Below are 18804 nucleotides of genomic sequence, written 5' to 3'. Positions count from 1 at the left end.
ATATTGCTAATGCACAGGCATTACTATCCCGCAATAACAGGGCACACTAGGGTGCCATGGAAGAGCGTCTGCAATATCTCCCCAAGCAACTTCATAAAAGAGGTGCCGAAATTGTAGCTGAAGGGCACATTATCACAAATCATTCTATTAGATGTGCGTTGGATGCACTGATACAGCAGCCCGCAGTATTAATACAAGTGTTATCATAAGACATGCCTGGCTCAGGTGCTCAGGCTTTAAACCAGAAGTACAGCTGACAGTGGTAAGCATGCCCTTCGATAAAGATCACTTATTTGGGCCACAAGTTGAAACCACACTTGAAAAGCTGAACCAGGATAATAATATGGCCAAAGCTATGGGTGCACTCCAAGCCAGTACACCAAGGTAATTTTCATCGCCCAGTGTTCTCGAAGCTTTCGGTCATCCTTTACAGACCAGTCTTCCACACAAAGACTACCTCTCAATCATACTCCAGAGGTTATTATAGAGGTTCCTTTAGAGGGAACACTAACAAAGGCTGAGGAAAGCCATCTATATGTAGAGGCTTCTCATCCACCACCAAACAATGATTGCCTCCACTTCCTAACACCACGCCTGTAGGGGAAAGGCTACCACATTTTTACCCACAATGGTCTCAAGCTACCAAAAATCAATTGGTACCTTAAATAGCCCAAAATGGTTACTGTTTGGCGCTCACTTCCACGCCACCAAACACACCCCCTTGCACTCACTTTCCCAAAAACATCTCTTTTCAAAGAGGAAGTACACTCTCTTCTCAAACGGGCAATAGAACCTGTTCTATTAGAACACCAGGGTGTATGGGAGTTTAATCCCTGCATTTCCTAAACCCAAAAAAGACTGGTCTCTCAGACCAATCATAGATCTCAGACCTTTAAACCATTACGTCCTGTCAGAACACTTCCAGATGGTTACTCTTAAGATGTCATTCCCCTTCTCCAACAGGGCGAATTTGACCGTGGTAGACCTAAAGGACGTTTATTTTCACATTCCCATTCATCCGGCACACCGTAAATACCTCAGATTCAGATTTGTAGTTGCAGGAGAACATTACCAGTTCAAGGTCTTACCTTTCGTGATAACTACCTGTCGGAAGCTGGCCTGGTGTGTGGTGGGTACCTAAGGTACTTACACCTTATACCAGGTCCTGGTATCCCCTGTTAGTGAAATGTAGGCAGTCTAGAAACCAGGCTCTCTAGAGGTAGCTGTGGATGAGCAGCCAAGGCTTATCTAGGAAACATGCAAAGCTCATGCAATACCACTGTAGTCGCACAGCATTTATACACATGAAAGAAACCACACACTGTTACAAAAATAAAGATACTTTATTATAGTAGCACAGGACCCAAAATACTTTAAAGGGAATACTCCCTTAGGAGGTAAGCAATACACAATTTATGCAAATAGTGTAAAACACAATGGGGGCACAAAGCATATACTAAAAAAATGGAATGCAAGAGTTTCACCCCCACACAGGTAAGTGGAGTGTGTAGAGGGTTGCTGGGGGTACCAGTGAAGCACAAACGTAAGTACCACAACACCCTCCAGCAACCAGGAAGGCAGGGGTAAATTATTTTGATTTCTCCAAAACACCCAATTAGAAGAAAAGAGGACTGCAAAACCCAGAGATGACTGCAAGAAACTGACGGTGGATTCCTGAAGAGGAAGACCTGTGGAAGGAGGGGACCAAGTCCTGAAGACACAGCAGAGTCCAGTGGGGGCAGGAGCCCCCACCCACCAGGCTGAGGATTGCAGGAGTTGGTCAACAGTGAAGAAGGAAAGTCAGCACTGCAGCCCTGGCGTTGGAGTCGAGTTCCTGGAGGATGCAAGTGATGTCCCATGCCGGAAAGAAGATTGTAGTAGGGTTGGCGTGTCCGGATTCCACCATTAGCCTTGGTACAAGCAAAACGTGTGGTTGGCGGAAAGTCGTGCTGGCTGGGACCAATAAGTCCCAGGAGCACCCAACCCAGGAGGCTGAGTCAGAGGGGGCCCTCAGCATCACAGAGCCCACAGAAGCACAGGCAGCATGCACAGAAGTTCCACAGGACGAGGACACAGTGTGCGCAAATGGGGCCCATGCAGCACTGCGAAAAGGAGTCCCACACAGCAGGAGAGCCCCTCAGGGAGTTGTGTGTTGCTGGGGGATGGAGCTACACAGACTGAAGACCTCTTCAAAGAAGTGCCAACAATCCTTGGCAGCTGCAAGGACGCAGTACACAAGGATACTGTCCTGTGTGGGAAGGCAAAAATGCAAAATGCCGAAACTTTGCCTCGGGTATCCTCGCCCTCAGTCCAAATTCAATGCTGTATGGATGAGTTGGTTAGGAATATTTGCTTATGCTTTTCTCCCTCTCACTCATTCCCTTTCTAGTTCAGAAGCTCAGACTATCTTCCCTCACGATGATCCTGGTACCTCCTGCATGGGCACATCAACCATGGTTCACAGCACGTCCGGATCTCTCAGTATTACCACATCAGAAGCTTCCCAACAGGCCTAACATAAAATCAAGGACAAATAAGACATCCAGACCCCAAATCGCTTAACCTAGCGATATGGCTCCTGAGATCATATCATTTGGGTATTTACATCTACCACAAGAATGTATGGATATTCTTAAGAAGCACATAGACCCACAACTAGACAATGTTATGCAGCAAAATGGAAACATTTTGCGTGCTATTGTCAGTCAAAAAAACATTGACCATCTCAAGCCAAAAGTTCAAGAGATTGCCTGTTACTACATTTAAAAAAGCTAATCTTGCTTCACGCCATTCGTCTTCATTTCGCAGCTCTAGCTGTATATCTTAAAAACAGGCAGCATACTTCTTTGTTGAGACTTCCAGGTATTAAGGCATGTATGGAAAGATTTAAAAGAATCATTCCACCAAGTGTTCCTACAACCCCATCCTGGAATCTTAACATTGTTCTCACAAGGCTTATGGGTCCTCCTTTTGAGCAATTACACTCCTGTTCTTTACAATTCCTGTCATGGAAAGTAGACTTTTTAGTCAATATCACTTCCCTTAGACGTGTGAGTGAGCTTCAGGCTTTAACCTTGGAAGAACCTTTCCTCCAAATTCATAAGGAAAAACTTGTGTTAAGAACTAATCCAAAATTCCTTCCAAAAGTAGTTTCACAATTTCATATCAATCAGTCCATAGAATTGCCCATTTTCTTTCCTCAACCAGATTCTATAGCGGAAAGGGCTCTACACACTCTTGCTGTTAAAAGAGCTCTTACGTATTATATAGATAGAACCTAAAACTTTAGCAAAACAACTTTTTGTGGGTTTGCCAATGCCCTTTAAAGGAGGGCCTATATCTAAAGCAAGGATAGCTAGATGGATAGTCAAGTGTATTCAAACTTGCTATGATAAAGTCAAACAGTATTTACCTTCACCATCTAGAGCACACTCCATTAGGAAGAAAGGTACATCTGTGGCATTTTTAAGTAACATACCTATAGCAGACATTTGTAAAGCGGATACATGGTCTACACAGCATACCTTTACAAAAAAATGTGTAGATGTATTTGCACACCAACAGGCAAATGTTGGGCAAGCAGTACTAAAAACACACTTTCAAACAATTACAACTCCTACATGCAAGCCACCGCTTCATGGAAGAACTGCTTTACAGTCTGTGCATAGCATGAGTATCTACAGCCACACATGCCCTCAAACGGAAAATGTTACTTGACAGTAGACATCTGTTTGTGGCATGTAGTGCTGTAATCACATGCGCCCTCCCTCCTTCCTGGACACTAGTGGCCGTTGCAGTTTATTAACATATAAATATTGTACATATGTAGATACATTGGATGAACATCTTTTCTATCTAACTCTTTTCACTACTTCACTCTCCATCCGCCTAGAGAAACAATATAACAAAGGACTTGATGCCCATGAGCAGTATTACAGAGAGCAAGAGTCACTCGATCCATGACTCCCAAAGCTTATTCGAAGAACAACAAGTTGTACCACTCCGGACAAAACTCTAGGTGGCAAGCTCATGCACAGCATGTGAATCTACAGCACTACATGCCATCAACAGATGTCTACTGGAAAGTAAAATTTTCCTTCTTGTGAATACTTTATCTTATTGCAGATTCCTCACTGCCCTCTTATCTCCCTGTTCTGTGGAGTGACATTTTTTTGAACATCTAAAAAGGTTCTAAGTCTGTTATATGCACACTGCTACCACCAGTTACTCAGACTCCGGGTCTGAGGGCGCACAGGAGATAAGCTAGAAACTGATGTCCATATGTATCATTCCACCCTACTGCTGTCCACACTCAAAATCACTTCTTGTATCACTAATTTCTGATGGATACAACTACCTGTGAATTCCTCACCTAAAGAATTTTCCCCACGCGTCAGCATTCAACTGAATTTTTCTTCTAGGTCTGCACGTCGACGGTGACGTCCCGATTGCCCGACTCCAACGCGATGCCGTACGACGTCATCCAGGCAATAAGAGGTCCTCGTCAATGTGCAGACGTCTGTTCCCTTTTTCCGTGCCTTCGAGTAAGGGTTTTTTCTTCGAGGCTACCGGGGAGCTACTGTTTCACTTCGTGTGTAACAATGTCTCAGCCAAGGAAGTCTGGTTTTAAACCCTGTAGGGAGTGCGGAGGTCGAATGTCGGTCACTGACCCACACGAGAATTGTTTGTGGTGTCTGAGCTCTGACCATGAGGTCGAAAATCCAAAGGCTCTCAAAGAGCGGGAGGCCAAGTTGTTCCTGGCAAGGTCTAAGAAGGATAAACATCATCGCTGTGAGTCTTCTTCCAAGTCATCAATCTCACAGGCGACATCGAGTCTCCCGACGCTGGCATGAATCATGGCGCCGGTCAAGTAAGGAGAATTCCCACTCGAGGTCGCCGTAGGCTCAGCGTCGAACGACTTGGGAAGTTAGTCCAACTGTGACACTTCCGCCTCCAACGACTCCAACTTCTCCGACGTCTCCGCTGTTGGTCTTCGAAGTTGATCCTCACCAGGAGCCAACAGTCTCTCCCGCGCAGACGGAGATGCCCGAGCCGACGCCGGCTTCGCCTCATGTACCGGCTCCGCAAGGTTATCCGGCATTCCCGGCGCCAGGCACAGACCCTGCCGCATTTCTTAATGCGATGTTCAACATCTTTGCCACTATGGCTCTGGGAGGTGGACATTCGGGACCTTCAGGTCCATTGACCTATGACATGGGTGTTCCGGCTTCATACAGACCGACGCCCTTCATGCCTTTCTTTCCTTCGGGAAGTGCTGGTTCGGCGCCGGTACCAATGGCGTCTCCTAGAAGACTGGTGACGCCGACGTCTACTGCCCCGGCGCCGATGAGTTCGCCGCAGCTTCCATCTACTCTAAAGAAGCCTACGGTGCCGATGGATCCTGCGTCGGATGAATCCGATGGTCGACGCCGTCTGAGGTCTTCGACGCCTTATCGACGCTGAGGATTGAATCCAGGCTCCACTCCAGGAGGTTGGCTCTGAGACTGCTAGAGGAGCAGGAGTATGAGAAGCAGCTCTTGGAGGAGGGTGAGATTGTGGAGCCACTGGGAGACCTGCAAGGCTTGGACACGGCTAGTAGTCTGGACACTTCCCCGGAGTGGGACTTAGCTTCTCCGGGGGAGTAGACTGAGGAGGCTGCCTCTTTCCATTCGGTGGTCAGGAACGCTGCGGATTTACTTGAACTTCCTCTTCCAGCTGTGGATGTTAAGACAAACATTCTCACAGAGGTTTTGCATCCTTCATCAGCTGTGGCAGAGCTGGTTTAATAAGGCGCTTATTGACCCGATAATGGAGGTGTGGAAGAAGCCTGTGACTTCAACAGCAGTAAACAGGTCTGTGGCGAGGCGGTATCGAGTGGCTCCTGGAGATCCAGCGTTCTTGTCCAGACACCCGACTCCGGAGAGTTTGGTAGTGCAGGCTTCATGCTCCTCACGCTCTGCTCCAGGGTCTTTTCCAGGGGTTCCCGCAGACAGGGAGTCCAAGAGAATGGACCAATCTGCTAAGAATGCGTTCTCTTCATGTAGCATGGCCCTCAAGTCTACGAATGCTACTTGTATCCTGGGAAGATACATTTATGATCTCATGGACGAGGCCAAGACACACTCTGCATTGCCTCAGGAGGTGCTTAACCATTTGGCAGACGCTTAGGAGGCGGCGACTCAGGTTATTCAATCTGGGCTTGACACATCGGACTCTGGCCAGGGCTATGGGCACGTCCATAGCGACAAGACGACATGCCTGGCTCCGGTCTTCAGGATTCTCTCCAGATGTGCAGACAACCCTACTCGACCTGCCCTTTGATGGGGATAAACTATTTGGGGCAAAAGCTGACTCTGCCTTGGAGCGGTTCAAGGAGAGTAGGGCCACGGCAAGATCCTTGGGACTGCAAGCATCCACCTCCACTTCCTTGAGATCGTTTAGGGGGTTTGGGCGTGGCTCTTCCTTTAGAAGAAGATTCCAGGCAGCAGGACAGCAACCTTCGGCAGCTCACCCTTATAGATCATTCAGGGGCAGAGTTCGTACTAGAGGGGCCACCCAGCAGCACTCTGCCTCTTCCTCCAGTGGGGTGCAGCAAGGAAACAGCCTTAGTCCTCCATCACTCCCTTTACATGCATCTCCTGTAGGGGGGAGACTGTCTCAATTTCTTCACATGTGGGAGTCAATAACATCGGACTCCTGGGTCACCGATATTGTGGGGAAAGGTTATACTCTTCCCTTTCGGGAGTTTCCCCCTCCCATCCCTCCCCACCCATCCTTCTGTTCGGAAGACCATCTTCTTTTACTTTAGCAGGAAGTGGTAATCCTTTTGTCGAAAGGTGCAGTAGAGTTGGTTCCAGAGCAGGAAAGGGGTCAGGGCTGTTATTCGAGATATTTCCTGATCCCCAAAAAGGATGGTTGGTTAAGGCCAATCCTGGACCTGAGGATTTTGAATTGGTTTCTCAAGCAGGAGAAGTTCAAAATGCTGTCCCTAGCACAGGTTCTTTTGGCGGGGAACGAAGGAGATTGGATGGTGTCTGTCGACTTGCAGGATGCTTACTTTCATTTCCCGATCCTCAATTCGCACAGGAAGTATCTCCGGTTTGTGGTGGGGTCGCAACACTATCAGTTTGCGGTCCTTCCGTTTGGTCTTACTTAGGCACCTCGAGTCTTCACGAAGGTGATAGCGGTGGTTGCAGCAGAGCTCAGAAGAAGGGGGATAGCAGTATTCCCTTATCTTGGCTTTGATCAAAGCGAAGTCTCCGGAGCTCCTGCGGCGTTGCCTTCAGTCGACAACTCAGTTGTTGTTCGATCTGGGCTTTTCGGTGAACGTGCCCAAATCTCACCTGGAGCCCTCTCAGCACCTACTGTTCATAGGAGCAGTACTGGACACAACATTGAATCGGGCCTTTCCTCCGCTGCAGCGGATTCAGGACATTCAGGCGTTGATTCCAATGTTCCAGAATGGAGCGGTCGTTCCAGTCCTCAAGGTCGTTCGTCTACTTGGTCTGTTTGCTTCTTGCATTCTGCTGGTCACTCATGCACTCTGGCACATGAGGGCTCTTCAGTGGTGCATCCGCAGGCAGTGGTTTCAACACAAAGGAGATCTAGAGGAATCGATAAAGATCTCCAGAGATGCTGCAGTGGATCTTCAATGGTGGACTGCGGACAGCAAACTTTTCCAAGGAAAGCCGTTCTCGCTGCCACCTCCGGTGGCTACAGTAATAACGGATGCCTCCACTCTAGGGTGCTCATATGGGGGACCTGGAGGTCAAAGGTCAAAGGTCATTGGTCTCCAGTGGAACAGAGGTTTCACATCAATCTGTTGGAATTGCGGGAGATACGTCTGGCTCTAAAGGCCTTCCTCCCTTCCCTTTGCGGTCGGTCGGTTCAAGTCCTGACGGACAACACTACTGCGATGTGGTATATAAACAAGCAGGGGGGAGTGGGGGTTGTATCTTCTCTGCAGAGAAGCTCTACGGCTCTGGTCCTGGGTTCAGGACCATCGGATTTGCTTGGTAGCAAACCATTTGGCTGGAGTTCAGAACGTGCTTGCGGACAGTCTCAGTCGGCGCATCTCGACCGATCACGAGTGGCGTCTTCATCCAGACCTGGTCCTTTACATCTTCTAGGTGTGGGGGTACAACACAGATAGATCTGTTTGGCACTCGGAAAAACGTGCACTGCCTGTCATTCTGCAGCCTCCAGGAGCTTTGGGGGACAAGTTTCAGATGTCCTGGAAGGGTCAGTTGATTTACGCGTTCCCCCCCCTGCCCCCCCCACCCCCCCAATCCCCTCCCAATACCCTTGATTCCTCGGGTCCTGAGGAAGATCCGCCAAGACTGGGCCCAAGTCATCTTAATAGCTCCGGATTGGCCAAGAAGGGTGTGGTATTCGGACCTCCTCCAACTCTCTCTGTGCCCTCTGCTCCGTCTCCCTTACAGGGCAGACCTCCTCTCGCAGTCGCAGGGGCAGGTTCTACACCCCCACCTCCAGAGCCTGCACCTACATGCCTGGAGATTGAACGGGGCAATCTGAGTACTTTTTCTCTCCCACCTGAGGTGGTGGACGTTATATTTTCGGCCAGGCGACACTCCACCAAATCTATCTATGCAAGCACGTGGGCTAAATTTGTGATTTGATGTGGAGAGAATCAAATTGATCCCTTGCGTGCCCACTTGTCTGACATATTGTTGTTTGTGTTATCCTTGGCACAGAGGGGTTGTACAATTGCCACTGTTAAGGGTTATTTATCCGCGCTGTCGGCATTTCTGTGGCGTCCAGACCAACCCACCTTGTTTAGGTCCCCAATTGTTTTGAGGTTCATTAAGGGTCTCAATAACAAGTTTCTGCCCACTTCATTCGTTATACCACAGTGGGATCTGAATTTTAGTGTCTACCTTTCTTATGGGTTCACCGTTTGAACCGATGCATTCTTGTCCCTTGAGGCTTTTGGTTTTAAAAACTGTTTTTCTGGTTGCCGTTACATCTGCTAGAAGAGTGAGTGGAGCTCCAGGCTCTTAGTGTGGAACCCCCATATACTTCCTTTTACGGGTACAAAGTGGTGTTAGGGACCAAGGCGGCTTTCTTACCGAAGGTTGTTACACCCTTTCATTTAGGACAGTCCATCACTTTCTTCCGTCTATCCTCCACCTCATCCATCCATCCTCCACCTCATCCATCCAAGGAGGAGGAGGAGAGGCTTCAGCGACTTGACCCAAGAAGAGCGTTGAGCTTCTTCGTCGACAGGACAAGGGAGTTCAGACAGGACGATCAGCTCTTCGTCAGTTACGTGGGGAAGAGGAGAGGCAAAGCTGTCCACAAGAGAACGCTTTCCAGGTGGGTCATTCTTTGCATCAAATTGTGTTATTCTTTAGCAAAGAAGGAACCTCCTGTGGGGCTACGAGCCCATTCCACCAGGGCTAAGGCAGCTTCATCGGCCTTAGCTAGAGGTGTTCCTGTGGTTGACATCTGCAAGGCGGCAACTTGGGCATTCCTCCACACTTTTGCCAAGCATTATTGTTTGGACTCTGAAGTTAGGAGGGATGACCATTTTGCACGCTCAGTGCTGCAGGATTTCTTGGTTTGACCATTCAGGCATCCACCACCGAGTGCGGTACTGCTTTGGGACTCTATTCTTTAGGTGAGCAATCCACAGGTAGTTGTAGCCATCAGAAGAACAAGTTACTTACTTTCGGTAACGCCTTTTCTGGTGGATACATTAGCTACCTGTGGATTCCTCATGGTCCCACCCGCCTCCCCGTTGCCTGACTGGTCTTTCCAAGAATTCCTTGGATGAGCACCCGTATGTTGTACATTTGTATACACTGATGCAATGATTTATATATGTGTATATATATTTGTTTATGCATATATATATTTTTTTCAAAAGACGTGTATATGTATATATTTATGCCTATATTTCGTATTGTAGGATTGTACACAGTGGATTGTTTATTTCTTTTGGTTATGTTTCATTTTAGTGGAAATAAATGTTGGTATAAAAGTTTGATTTATGTGTTCATATAACATCTGTAGTGTCAATGTTCTGTTCGCCTCAAAGGCACGTAAACAATGGTGATAACTGACGTCTGCAGAGATAGAAAAAAAATTCCGTTGAATGCTGGCGCGTGGGGAAAATTCTTTAGGTGAGGAATCCACAGGTAGCTAATGTATCCACCAGAAGAGGCGTTACCGAAGGTAAGTAACTTGTTCTTATTGCATGTTTCGTTTTTGGTCTGTTGACCTCCGCTGCCTTCCCGCTTAGCTTTTCTGAAGTGCCTATTGCTCCAAATCCTCAGTTACATTTTACCCTGGCAGAGTGCTCCATGTATTCCAGTTTTTAGTGCATTTCTTCGTACTCTGGATTTCACCACTCAGATCCTCAGCCCCAATGCACCTCCCGCTCCTCCTTTTTCAGGTTCCCTCAAACAACTTTTGATCTTTTTTTTTTTTTTTAAATGTTTTTTCTGCCTCCTTTTCCATGTGTTTTACTCAGGCCGGAGCCCCCGTATTTTTGTATTTTTAGAGCTCCTTCCAGGACCTCTGCTTCAGCTTCTTCACATCTTCATCAAATTTCTTTGGAGCTTCATGTCTTTGTCAAATATCTTTTGAGCTCCCCTGCTACATTGTCGCTGTGCAAATGCCGTTTCAGTCTTGAGTGCTTACAATACCCCATTTTGAGTGTGCTGTATGCCCCCTTATCTGCCTTTTCTTGTGGTTCATAAGGTTTTTTAAGCTGTCACCACCCTCAAATCCTGCTGACTACTGTGGCTTGTTCAGGGTTGTGCCACTTTTGAAAATGTTGCTCTATATAAATTGCCTCTGCCGCTTTAAGGAACGATCTTGCATGACAACCTTTTTCTCATTACTATTTTCAAAAAACGACCCTTTGTGCTTAAATTTGAATAAGTGCATTAAAATATACTTTTTGTCAATCTCAAGGGTCCCTTATGGCTTTCATTCCTGGTATCAATTACCTATGTAAGAAACGGCCATGGCGATGCACAAAGGTGATATCTTTTAGGTTCCTTTATTTTTAAGTAAACCTTGGCACTGATTATGAATAAAACAATGTGTACTGACTTCTTTGTGAGGGGTGTTGAAGAGAAAATTATGTAGGAATAGAAGATGCTATCTCTTTCACTATCGTACATCCTTGGTGTTTTCCTCCACACAAAGTAAGACATGGTCTTTACTGGGACCTTGAGTTTCATAATCCAAGCCTCATCGACATTAGTAGATGTCAAGCCTTAGAAATGCCACCAGTGGTGCCTGAGATTGCTCAAGGTCAAACACCAAGTCCTCGCTCTGGGTGTGGGATTACTGATCATTGCATATGGTACTTTATCTGAGATCAGACGAATTTGACAATTTTGCATCCTACTGTCTTATATTTAAACACTACATTGTTAACTTGGTTCCAGTTTTACTGCCTCCAGTGTTACCGGAAAGAGAAGCATGAGCCCTATTCAAGAGGAATCTGCTTCTGATGAGTTGAACGAGGGAGAAATCCAAGATGGCGAGCTTGACTCAACAGCCGATGGTGGTGAATCTGCTCCAGAAAAAAGGAAGAGAGCCAGAAAACACAAAAAAATGAAAAAGGATCCAAATCCAGAAGGTACTGTCTGAGGTTTCCTATGTGTTAACCAGATGCACCATTTTATTATGACGGGCTCCAGCAAAATTAAAGTTTAATGTTCAATCATTGTTGTGTAGGCTTTGTTGGCTGGGAATTTGGATTCCCTTGTGCTAAATATTTTTGCAACTGTGATATTTCAGCACTAGCAATCCCAAAGAGATTAATACCTTTGGCTGTATATATATAGAATGCATTATATATAATAAGCTTCTATTTCTACTTTGGATCCACTTTACAGTACATTCCCTTCTCCAGAACCTCCTTATTGATAGTTTATAGAACAGTCTTGAATCAAAGTTACGTTGATCAGTTCTGTCAAGGATGGGTAACAGGCATGGCTTAATTTATGGAGCAGTTCCCTTTAGGGATGCAAATGTTCAACTCTGTATTATATATAGAAAGCCAAAAAAATATTTTGTCAAAATGAACCAGAAGCTATGAAAGTGTGTAGTGTATTTCTACAGAAGGCATTAACCATTGCTTAATTTAACAAAAAAAGGATCGGACCTTAAGATTTTCTGACGACACATCTGGAGCTGCCCACTTTGCCTCCTTCAACACTCCTGCCACCCATATCGTTATGTTCCTTTATTGGACACCGTTTCTGTATCAACCATTTTGTTTTGTTCTACAGTGCTGCATTAATCCTTCAACCAGGTTTGAGGTGTGTTTTAGGAAAACCAGTAATCAGTCCATGTACAAGTAGTGATGTTCAGGAAGAACAAACATTTGGGTTTAGGATCGTCCGAAAAACTCTTATTTTCTGAAAGAAGTTAATTAGAACAGATTCTTAGGTTTGCCCCAGAGGAGGGTTTGTTAGGTAGTAAAATATTTTCCACTGAAGTCCATGGCAACATTAGGTTTATCTCAATATGTCTTTCTGTAGATGCCTTTGATGTGGTTGTCTTTTAAGTCCATTGTGAGCTTGCTCCTATTTTGAAGGCAATATATTTAATGGACCGAACTTTGATCACTAAAATCTTTCTTGAGACAAGAATTGTAATGAAATTAAAAAAAAAAAAAAAAAAAAAAAAAGTTACCTCACAATGGACTCACTGGACTGAGTTACTCGTTTGTGTATGCAAGTTATTAGTGGAAGTCCTGGCTCATGTAGGTTACTGTTTAACTTCATTTATCAGTATCTTTTGTGAACGTTTTTACTCAACTTGCAAGAGAAGGATAAAAAAAAGCTTAAATTAAACATAACATCTAGTAATTATGCAGCGTGCATTCCAATTTATTTTAAGTCTGTTTGCGTTACGTAGAGCAATCAACTACAAATCAATTTTAGTTCCAGGTTAAAAGTGATCATTTCCCTCTTAAATTGTAATGAGGAACGTTATTTGTGACTGGGTTTGCCGGAGCCCCCATCAGAGAGGTTTGCTTCTACAAGCATCCACCTTTGCTGTGAGATGGGAAGGGCAGAAATACATGCGTATCACACTAAAACAAAAAAAACAATCGAGTATCCGTGTTCCATTGTAAATTTAAATTGGTGACATAAAGACTGCCAATTGAAATTACATGTGAACTACTTCATATTGCCTTTTGTAACCTGTCTAAGTAGCCATGTGCGCAGAGGTATGGTTCGCTTTGTTGTGCAAGCATCAGAACGAGATAGGAAGGTAGTCTAATGCTACATTATAGTTTCCTTTATTCAAGAGATGAGGCAGAAGGTGAATCGTGTGAACACGGTGCTGAAACTGTCTTTAGGAAGATTGTTCCAAATATAAGCCCTGAATGAACAGAGGTGCAAACATCAGAGCAAACAGTATTCCATCTCTCAATGCAAGGTTTACCTAGTCCGCTGCTATCTCTCCTGCAACAAACACATTTATAAGGCTTAAAAGTGAAGATTTTCCTCCAGTTCCGTCCAAGCCAGCCTGCAATCAGTAGATGCCGATGAGCAGACCTTTTTTTTTTTTTTTTTTTTTTTTTTTTTTAACTAGTGTTTGACTACTTTGCAGCCACAGCTCCTCCGCAGTGGTGGAGGAGCATCCCCCACTGACTCAGAGCCTGCAGCTTAAAAATAAAACAATATTTCACAATTGTTTTATTTTTCAGCTGCAGGCTGAACCAGCCTGTGCATGGAGTGTCGAGGCTGGGCCTTGGAAGGAGAGAGAGAGAGAGAGGGGGGACTGGAGTGCACTTAACTATGTCTATGTTTGGCCGCTGCCTCAGGCCGGCCAAACAGACTTGCGCAGTTAGGTCTCTCTAACCCGGCTGTGTTTGACAGCGGGGTTGGAGAAACATTGCAGACTCTGCCTGTGCCTGAGAGAGGTAAACCAGCACACTCAGGCCAATCCCCGTGCTGCTCTCATGTTTGCTAATAGCCGGGATTGGACAGGAAGTCTCTGAAGCTGCTTAGGACCAGGAAGAGGAGCACGAGGCGCCCGGCAGCACCAGGTACGTTTTATTATTTATTTATTTTTTTAATTATTAATCCAACCCTCCCGTCTTCCTCCAACCACCCCCAAGTACCACTGCATGCTCTTCCCTGCACATGCTCCCACCATGCCCCCTCCACCCGCCCCATGGCCTTTAAAATGCGTTGGCGCCACTGGTAATTTGCCTTAGCTATTTTATTGTAATTGTTCTCACCTCGCCTCCACCTCCCTCTTTGACCCGCACAGCCATGGCTTGGAGGCGGGCCAAATTGCTTCTGGGTCACAGCCTGCCATCTGAGTCAGTTTTAAGCTCCAAAGCCTAAGTGAAGGTACACAGTAGCTACGAGGCCATGCTGTACCAACATACTCCAAAAAGTAAGCAAGGTGGAAGGGGAAGGTGGAACCACACAATGATAATCCACCTAATTAAAATATATATATATACAGGGAGTGCAGAATTATTAGGCAAGTTGTATTTTTGAGGATTAATTTTATTATTGAACAACAACCATGTTCTCAATGAACCCAAAAAACTCATTAATATCAAAGCTGAATATTTTTGGAAGTAGTTTTTAGTTTGTTTTTAGTTTTAGCTATGTTAGGGGGATATCTGTGTGTGCAGGTGACTATTACTGTGCATAATTATTAGGCAACTTAACCAAAAACAAATATATACCCATTTCAATTATTTTTTATTACCAGTGAAACCAATATAACATCTCAACATTCACAAATATACATTTCTGACATTCAAAAACAAAACAAAAACAAATCAGTGACCAATATAGCCACCTTTCTTTGCAAGGACACTCAAAAGCCTGCCATCCATGGATTCTGTCAGTGTTTTGATCTGTTCACCATCAACATTGCGTGCAGCAGCAACCACAGCCTCCCAGACACTGTTCAGAGAGGTGTACTGTTTTCCCTCCTTGTAAATCTCACATTTGACGATGGACCACAGGTTCTCAATGGGGTTCAGATCAGGTGAACAAGGAGGCCATGTCATTAGATTTCCTTCTTTTATACCCTTTCTTGCCAGTCACGCTGTGGAGTACTTGGACGCGTGTGATGGAGCATTGTCCTGCATGAAAATCATGTTTTTCTTGAAGGATGCAGACTTCTTCCTGTACCACTGCTTGAAGAAGGTGTCTTCCAGGAACTGGCAGTAGGACTGGGAGTTGAGCTTGACTCCATCCTCAACCCGAAAAGGCCCCACAAGCTCATCTTTGATGATACCAGCCCAAACCAGTACTCCACCTCCACCTTGCTGGCGTCTGAGTCGGACTGGAGCTCTCTGCCCTTTACCAATCCAGCCACGGGCCCATCCATCTGGCCCATCAAGACTCACTCTCATTTCATCAGTCCATAAAACCTTAGAAAAATCAGTCTTGAGATATTTCTTGGCCCAGTCTTGACGTTTCAGCTTGTGTGTCTTGTTCAGTGGTGGTCGTCTTTCAGCCTTTCTTACCTTGGCCATGTCTCTGAGTATTGCACACCTTGTGCTTTTGGGCACTCCAGTGATGTTGCAGTTCTGAAATATGGCCAAACTGGTGGCAAGTGGCATCGTGGCAGCTGCACGCTTGACTTTTCTCAGTTCATGGGCAGTTATTTTGCGCCTTGGTTTTTCCACACGCTTCTTGCGACCCTGTTGACTATTTTGAATGAAACGCTTGATTGTTCGATGATCACGCTTCAGAAGCTTTGCAATTTTAAGAGTGCTGCATCCCTCTGCAAGATATCTCACTATTTTTGACTTTTCTGAGCCTGTCAAGTCCTTCTTTTGACCCATTTTGCCAAAGGAAAGGAAGTTGCCTAATAATTATGCACACCTGATATAGGGTGTTGATGTCATTAGACCACACCCCTTCTCATTACAGAGATGCACATCACCTAATATGCTTAATTGGTAGTAGGCTTTCGAGCCTATACAGCTTGGAGTAAGACAACATGCATAAAGAGGATGATGTGGTCAAAATACTCTTTGCATGGGGACAGCATTACAAAGTGTTTGCACCAGGAATGGTATGTTTTTCCTAATTCGTATTTCAACCACAAACGATTGGCAGAACAGTTTGTGCTGGGCAAAAGCCTGCAAATGACAACATATTGTTTTCCTGAATAAATTAAGCAGCAGTTCCATACAGGACATGATGGACAAAGTGAAGCCTAAATCTTGCTTCACTGGAAGCTAATAAAGGGAACGCAAGTGAAGAGGGATGAACTTGAACGAAACAGCTTTTGAATGCTGCAAATATATCACTCGGAACAACCCCCCCACACCCGTTCAAAAATATGAAAATCAGTCATGCAATGTTTTAGACGTAGCGCTTGTATTTAGAGTTTCTACTTTACCCTGAAAACAATTATCTAGTGTATCAACCCTATGAATTAGACTTTCAAAGTAATCGCTCAGGCTTGCCCAAGACCTTCAGAGCGTGGCACTACCAGTGAAGCTGTAAATTTCACATATGGCTATTCATGACTCCCCACTTTACTCGGGTGTCCTTTTTCGTCTCCTACCCATCTTGTTAGGGCCCTGAAACTCAGTCAGATTGCCTTTTGCTTTAAAGTAGTTGTATGCTATAGTTATTGTTTGAAAGGGATTGTCTGTACTTCTGCCGTCTATAAATCTTTAGCGGGCAATTGTTACCTGTTTTTCAGTTGGGACTAGCTTCTAGTCAGGTTGACCTGTGTTTTGAGGTTTGAGACACCAAATCAACCTTTCCTTACTTTATTTCTAAAACAGGATTATAACACTTTTATTTTAATTTCTAAGCGTGTTTTTTCTATTACAGTGGAGATAGAAACCAAAAGATTTATGAATATTGTTAAATTCCTTTTTTCCGTTCCTCTGTTATTATTTGACTTAAATGGCGGGACACTGTATTAAATGTTTCCATTGTTTTGCATCAGTTGGTCAATTCAAAACCTGCATCACTATCTAGAATCAGGGGCCTCTCCTTGGCAAGCTGAATCGCTTGCAGCCAAATTGGACAGGCTTGTGAATGAGCAGTTTCACAGTGAGTATTGATGCCGTTGATGTACAATAACTCATTCAGCATAACTCATTTCATGAATATTGGTTCAGTTTAAGAGCTCTGCAAAACACCTATCTCGTGTGTTCCTCATATAGGCTGAACAGGTCTCTTTGTGGCTGAGTGGTACACCTTGAAACCAGAAATTCGGGCTTAAATTCTTGCCTTACTTTGACTACATTTTATGATCTAGGGCAAATCATTGTTTCGATTTTCAATTTTTTCCGTTTTCCTCTTCACAGTATGCTCAAAGTAAGACTTTTTTTGCATTCATGGTATTATCTTTGACGCTAACAGTGGCGTAGCGTGGGTTGTCAGCACCCGGGGCAAGGCAAGTAATTTGCGCCCCCTAACCCGTGGATTTTAGCACTCAAGAGTGCGAGCGCGCCTCCCCCCCCCCCCCCCCCTCCCCAGATGTTGCGCCCGGTGCAGCCGGCCCCCCCTGCACCCCCCACGCTACGCCACTGGACGCTAAAGAGCTTTCTAATTGTCACCATTTACCTTCTGAATTGGCAGGGTCCTGCTGTTTCTAAAATAGACTTCACAAGTGAACTGAGCAAGGATTTATATATTTGCTTTCATTTGGTTCCCCTTGACTTACAAAGTACCTAAATCATTGTGGCCTAGTTCGTTGTCTTGATAAGGGAACATGTCAGCAAATGCGTGAACATTTCTCACATGACCAAGGTATGCTATCTGTGAATATTGGTTTCTCCAACTCTCTCCACCATTGTTGAAATTGAGGATCTTTAACTACAGGCAGCAAATTATTCTTGCATGACCATTCGCGTCTTCTATTTTCATATTGTGTAGTTTGAATGCATTTTGCTAGTAAGCAATGTAAGTGTAGGTTTTGGTGGTTTAGGCAATCTGGTCGTTGGTTTATCAGGTATGAGGAGGTTATGGTCTAAAAGATGCCTTTAAAGACTACTGTTGCCAGGTAAAATGTTTGCATTTTTGACCTAGTCCAGAGTGTGGCTTACTTGTTATGGACAGGGCACTAAGTTCACAATTTCAAAGGCAACTTCTGTACATTTCCAAAGGCATACCCATTTCATGCATCTTTGAGGGCATGGGTGTTCATCCTATAGCCGCTGCCCCCAAACACACCCATTTTAAGTATCCCTCATCGTCCATGCTTTATATGGCCAAGAAGCATTACAAATCTCATTTGAGTTCTCTAGGTGGTCAGTTCTTTTCAATCAATTTTTAATTTTAGGAAGGTGGTGGTGAAAGCTGTCAAAGTAATAAATCATTGGCTTGATGGTAATTTAGTTTCTACAAGTCCATGCCATTAGTCCTTAAAAAAACTCACCCTGGTAATCTCACTGGCATATATTTGTTCACTTAGGCTAGACTTGGAAGAACATTATTGGCAACTAACACTAGCTGGAATATTTGAGGTAGTGAGCACTGTACGAAGTCGTCTGTAATGGTTTGTACAGCTGGCCACAAATCGAGAATTTCATGGGGTTTTGGGTTTTGCTTTTGCTGTTTAACTTTTTTCCAGTTAATTTTATATGTTATTTTCCCCTGGAGCAGTTAGTGTTCATCTTATCTTAACAATAACAATTTACACGTTTAGCCAGTAAATTTATATGCATTTTTTTAAAGCATAAGTAGTGGGACACCACCACCCTTCACAGGGCGTTTGACTGCACAATAAAGGAATGGACACAGCTTATAGGCATCCTGCTTTGGCCTGCATTCAGCTAGAGGTCCGAAGGCTTACTCTCCTTTTTTA

General features: G+C 44.8%; 1 protein-coding gene across 4 annotated transcripts in view; it reads left to right on the top strand.

The window, feature by feature from the left end:
• Positions 1–18804, top strand: part of PARN (poly(A)-specific ribonuclease) — a 690538-nt gene that overhangs the window by 554693 nt on the left and 117041 nt on the right. For all 4 annotated transcript variants that reach the window (XM_069210428.1, XM_069210424.1, XM_069210427.1 and 1 more), the window contains one exon: positions 11424–11617. In XM_069210428.1, coding sequence (XP_069066529.1) covers positions 11424–11617 — 194 coding nt within the window. The remainder of the gene's footprint in view (positions 1–11423; positions 11618–18804) is intronic.

Source organism: Pleurodeles waltl, chromosome 10, assembly GCF_031143425.1.
Source record: "Pleurodeles waltl isolate 20211129_DDA chromosome 10, aPleWal1.hap1.20221129, whole genome shotgun sequence".
In the NCBI taxonomy this organism is placed as follows: domain Eukaryota; kingdom Metazoa; phylum Chordata; class Amphibia; order Caudata; family Salamandridae; genus Pleurodeles; species Pleurodeles waltl.
Note: the sequence above shows the minus strand (reverse complement) of the source record. Positions and strands in the feature narration are given on the sequence as shown.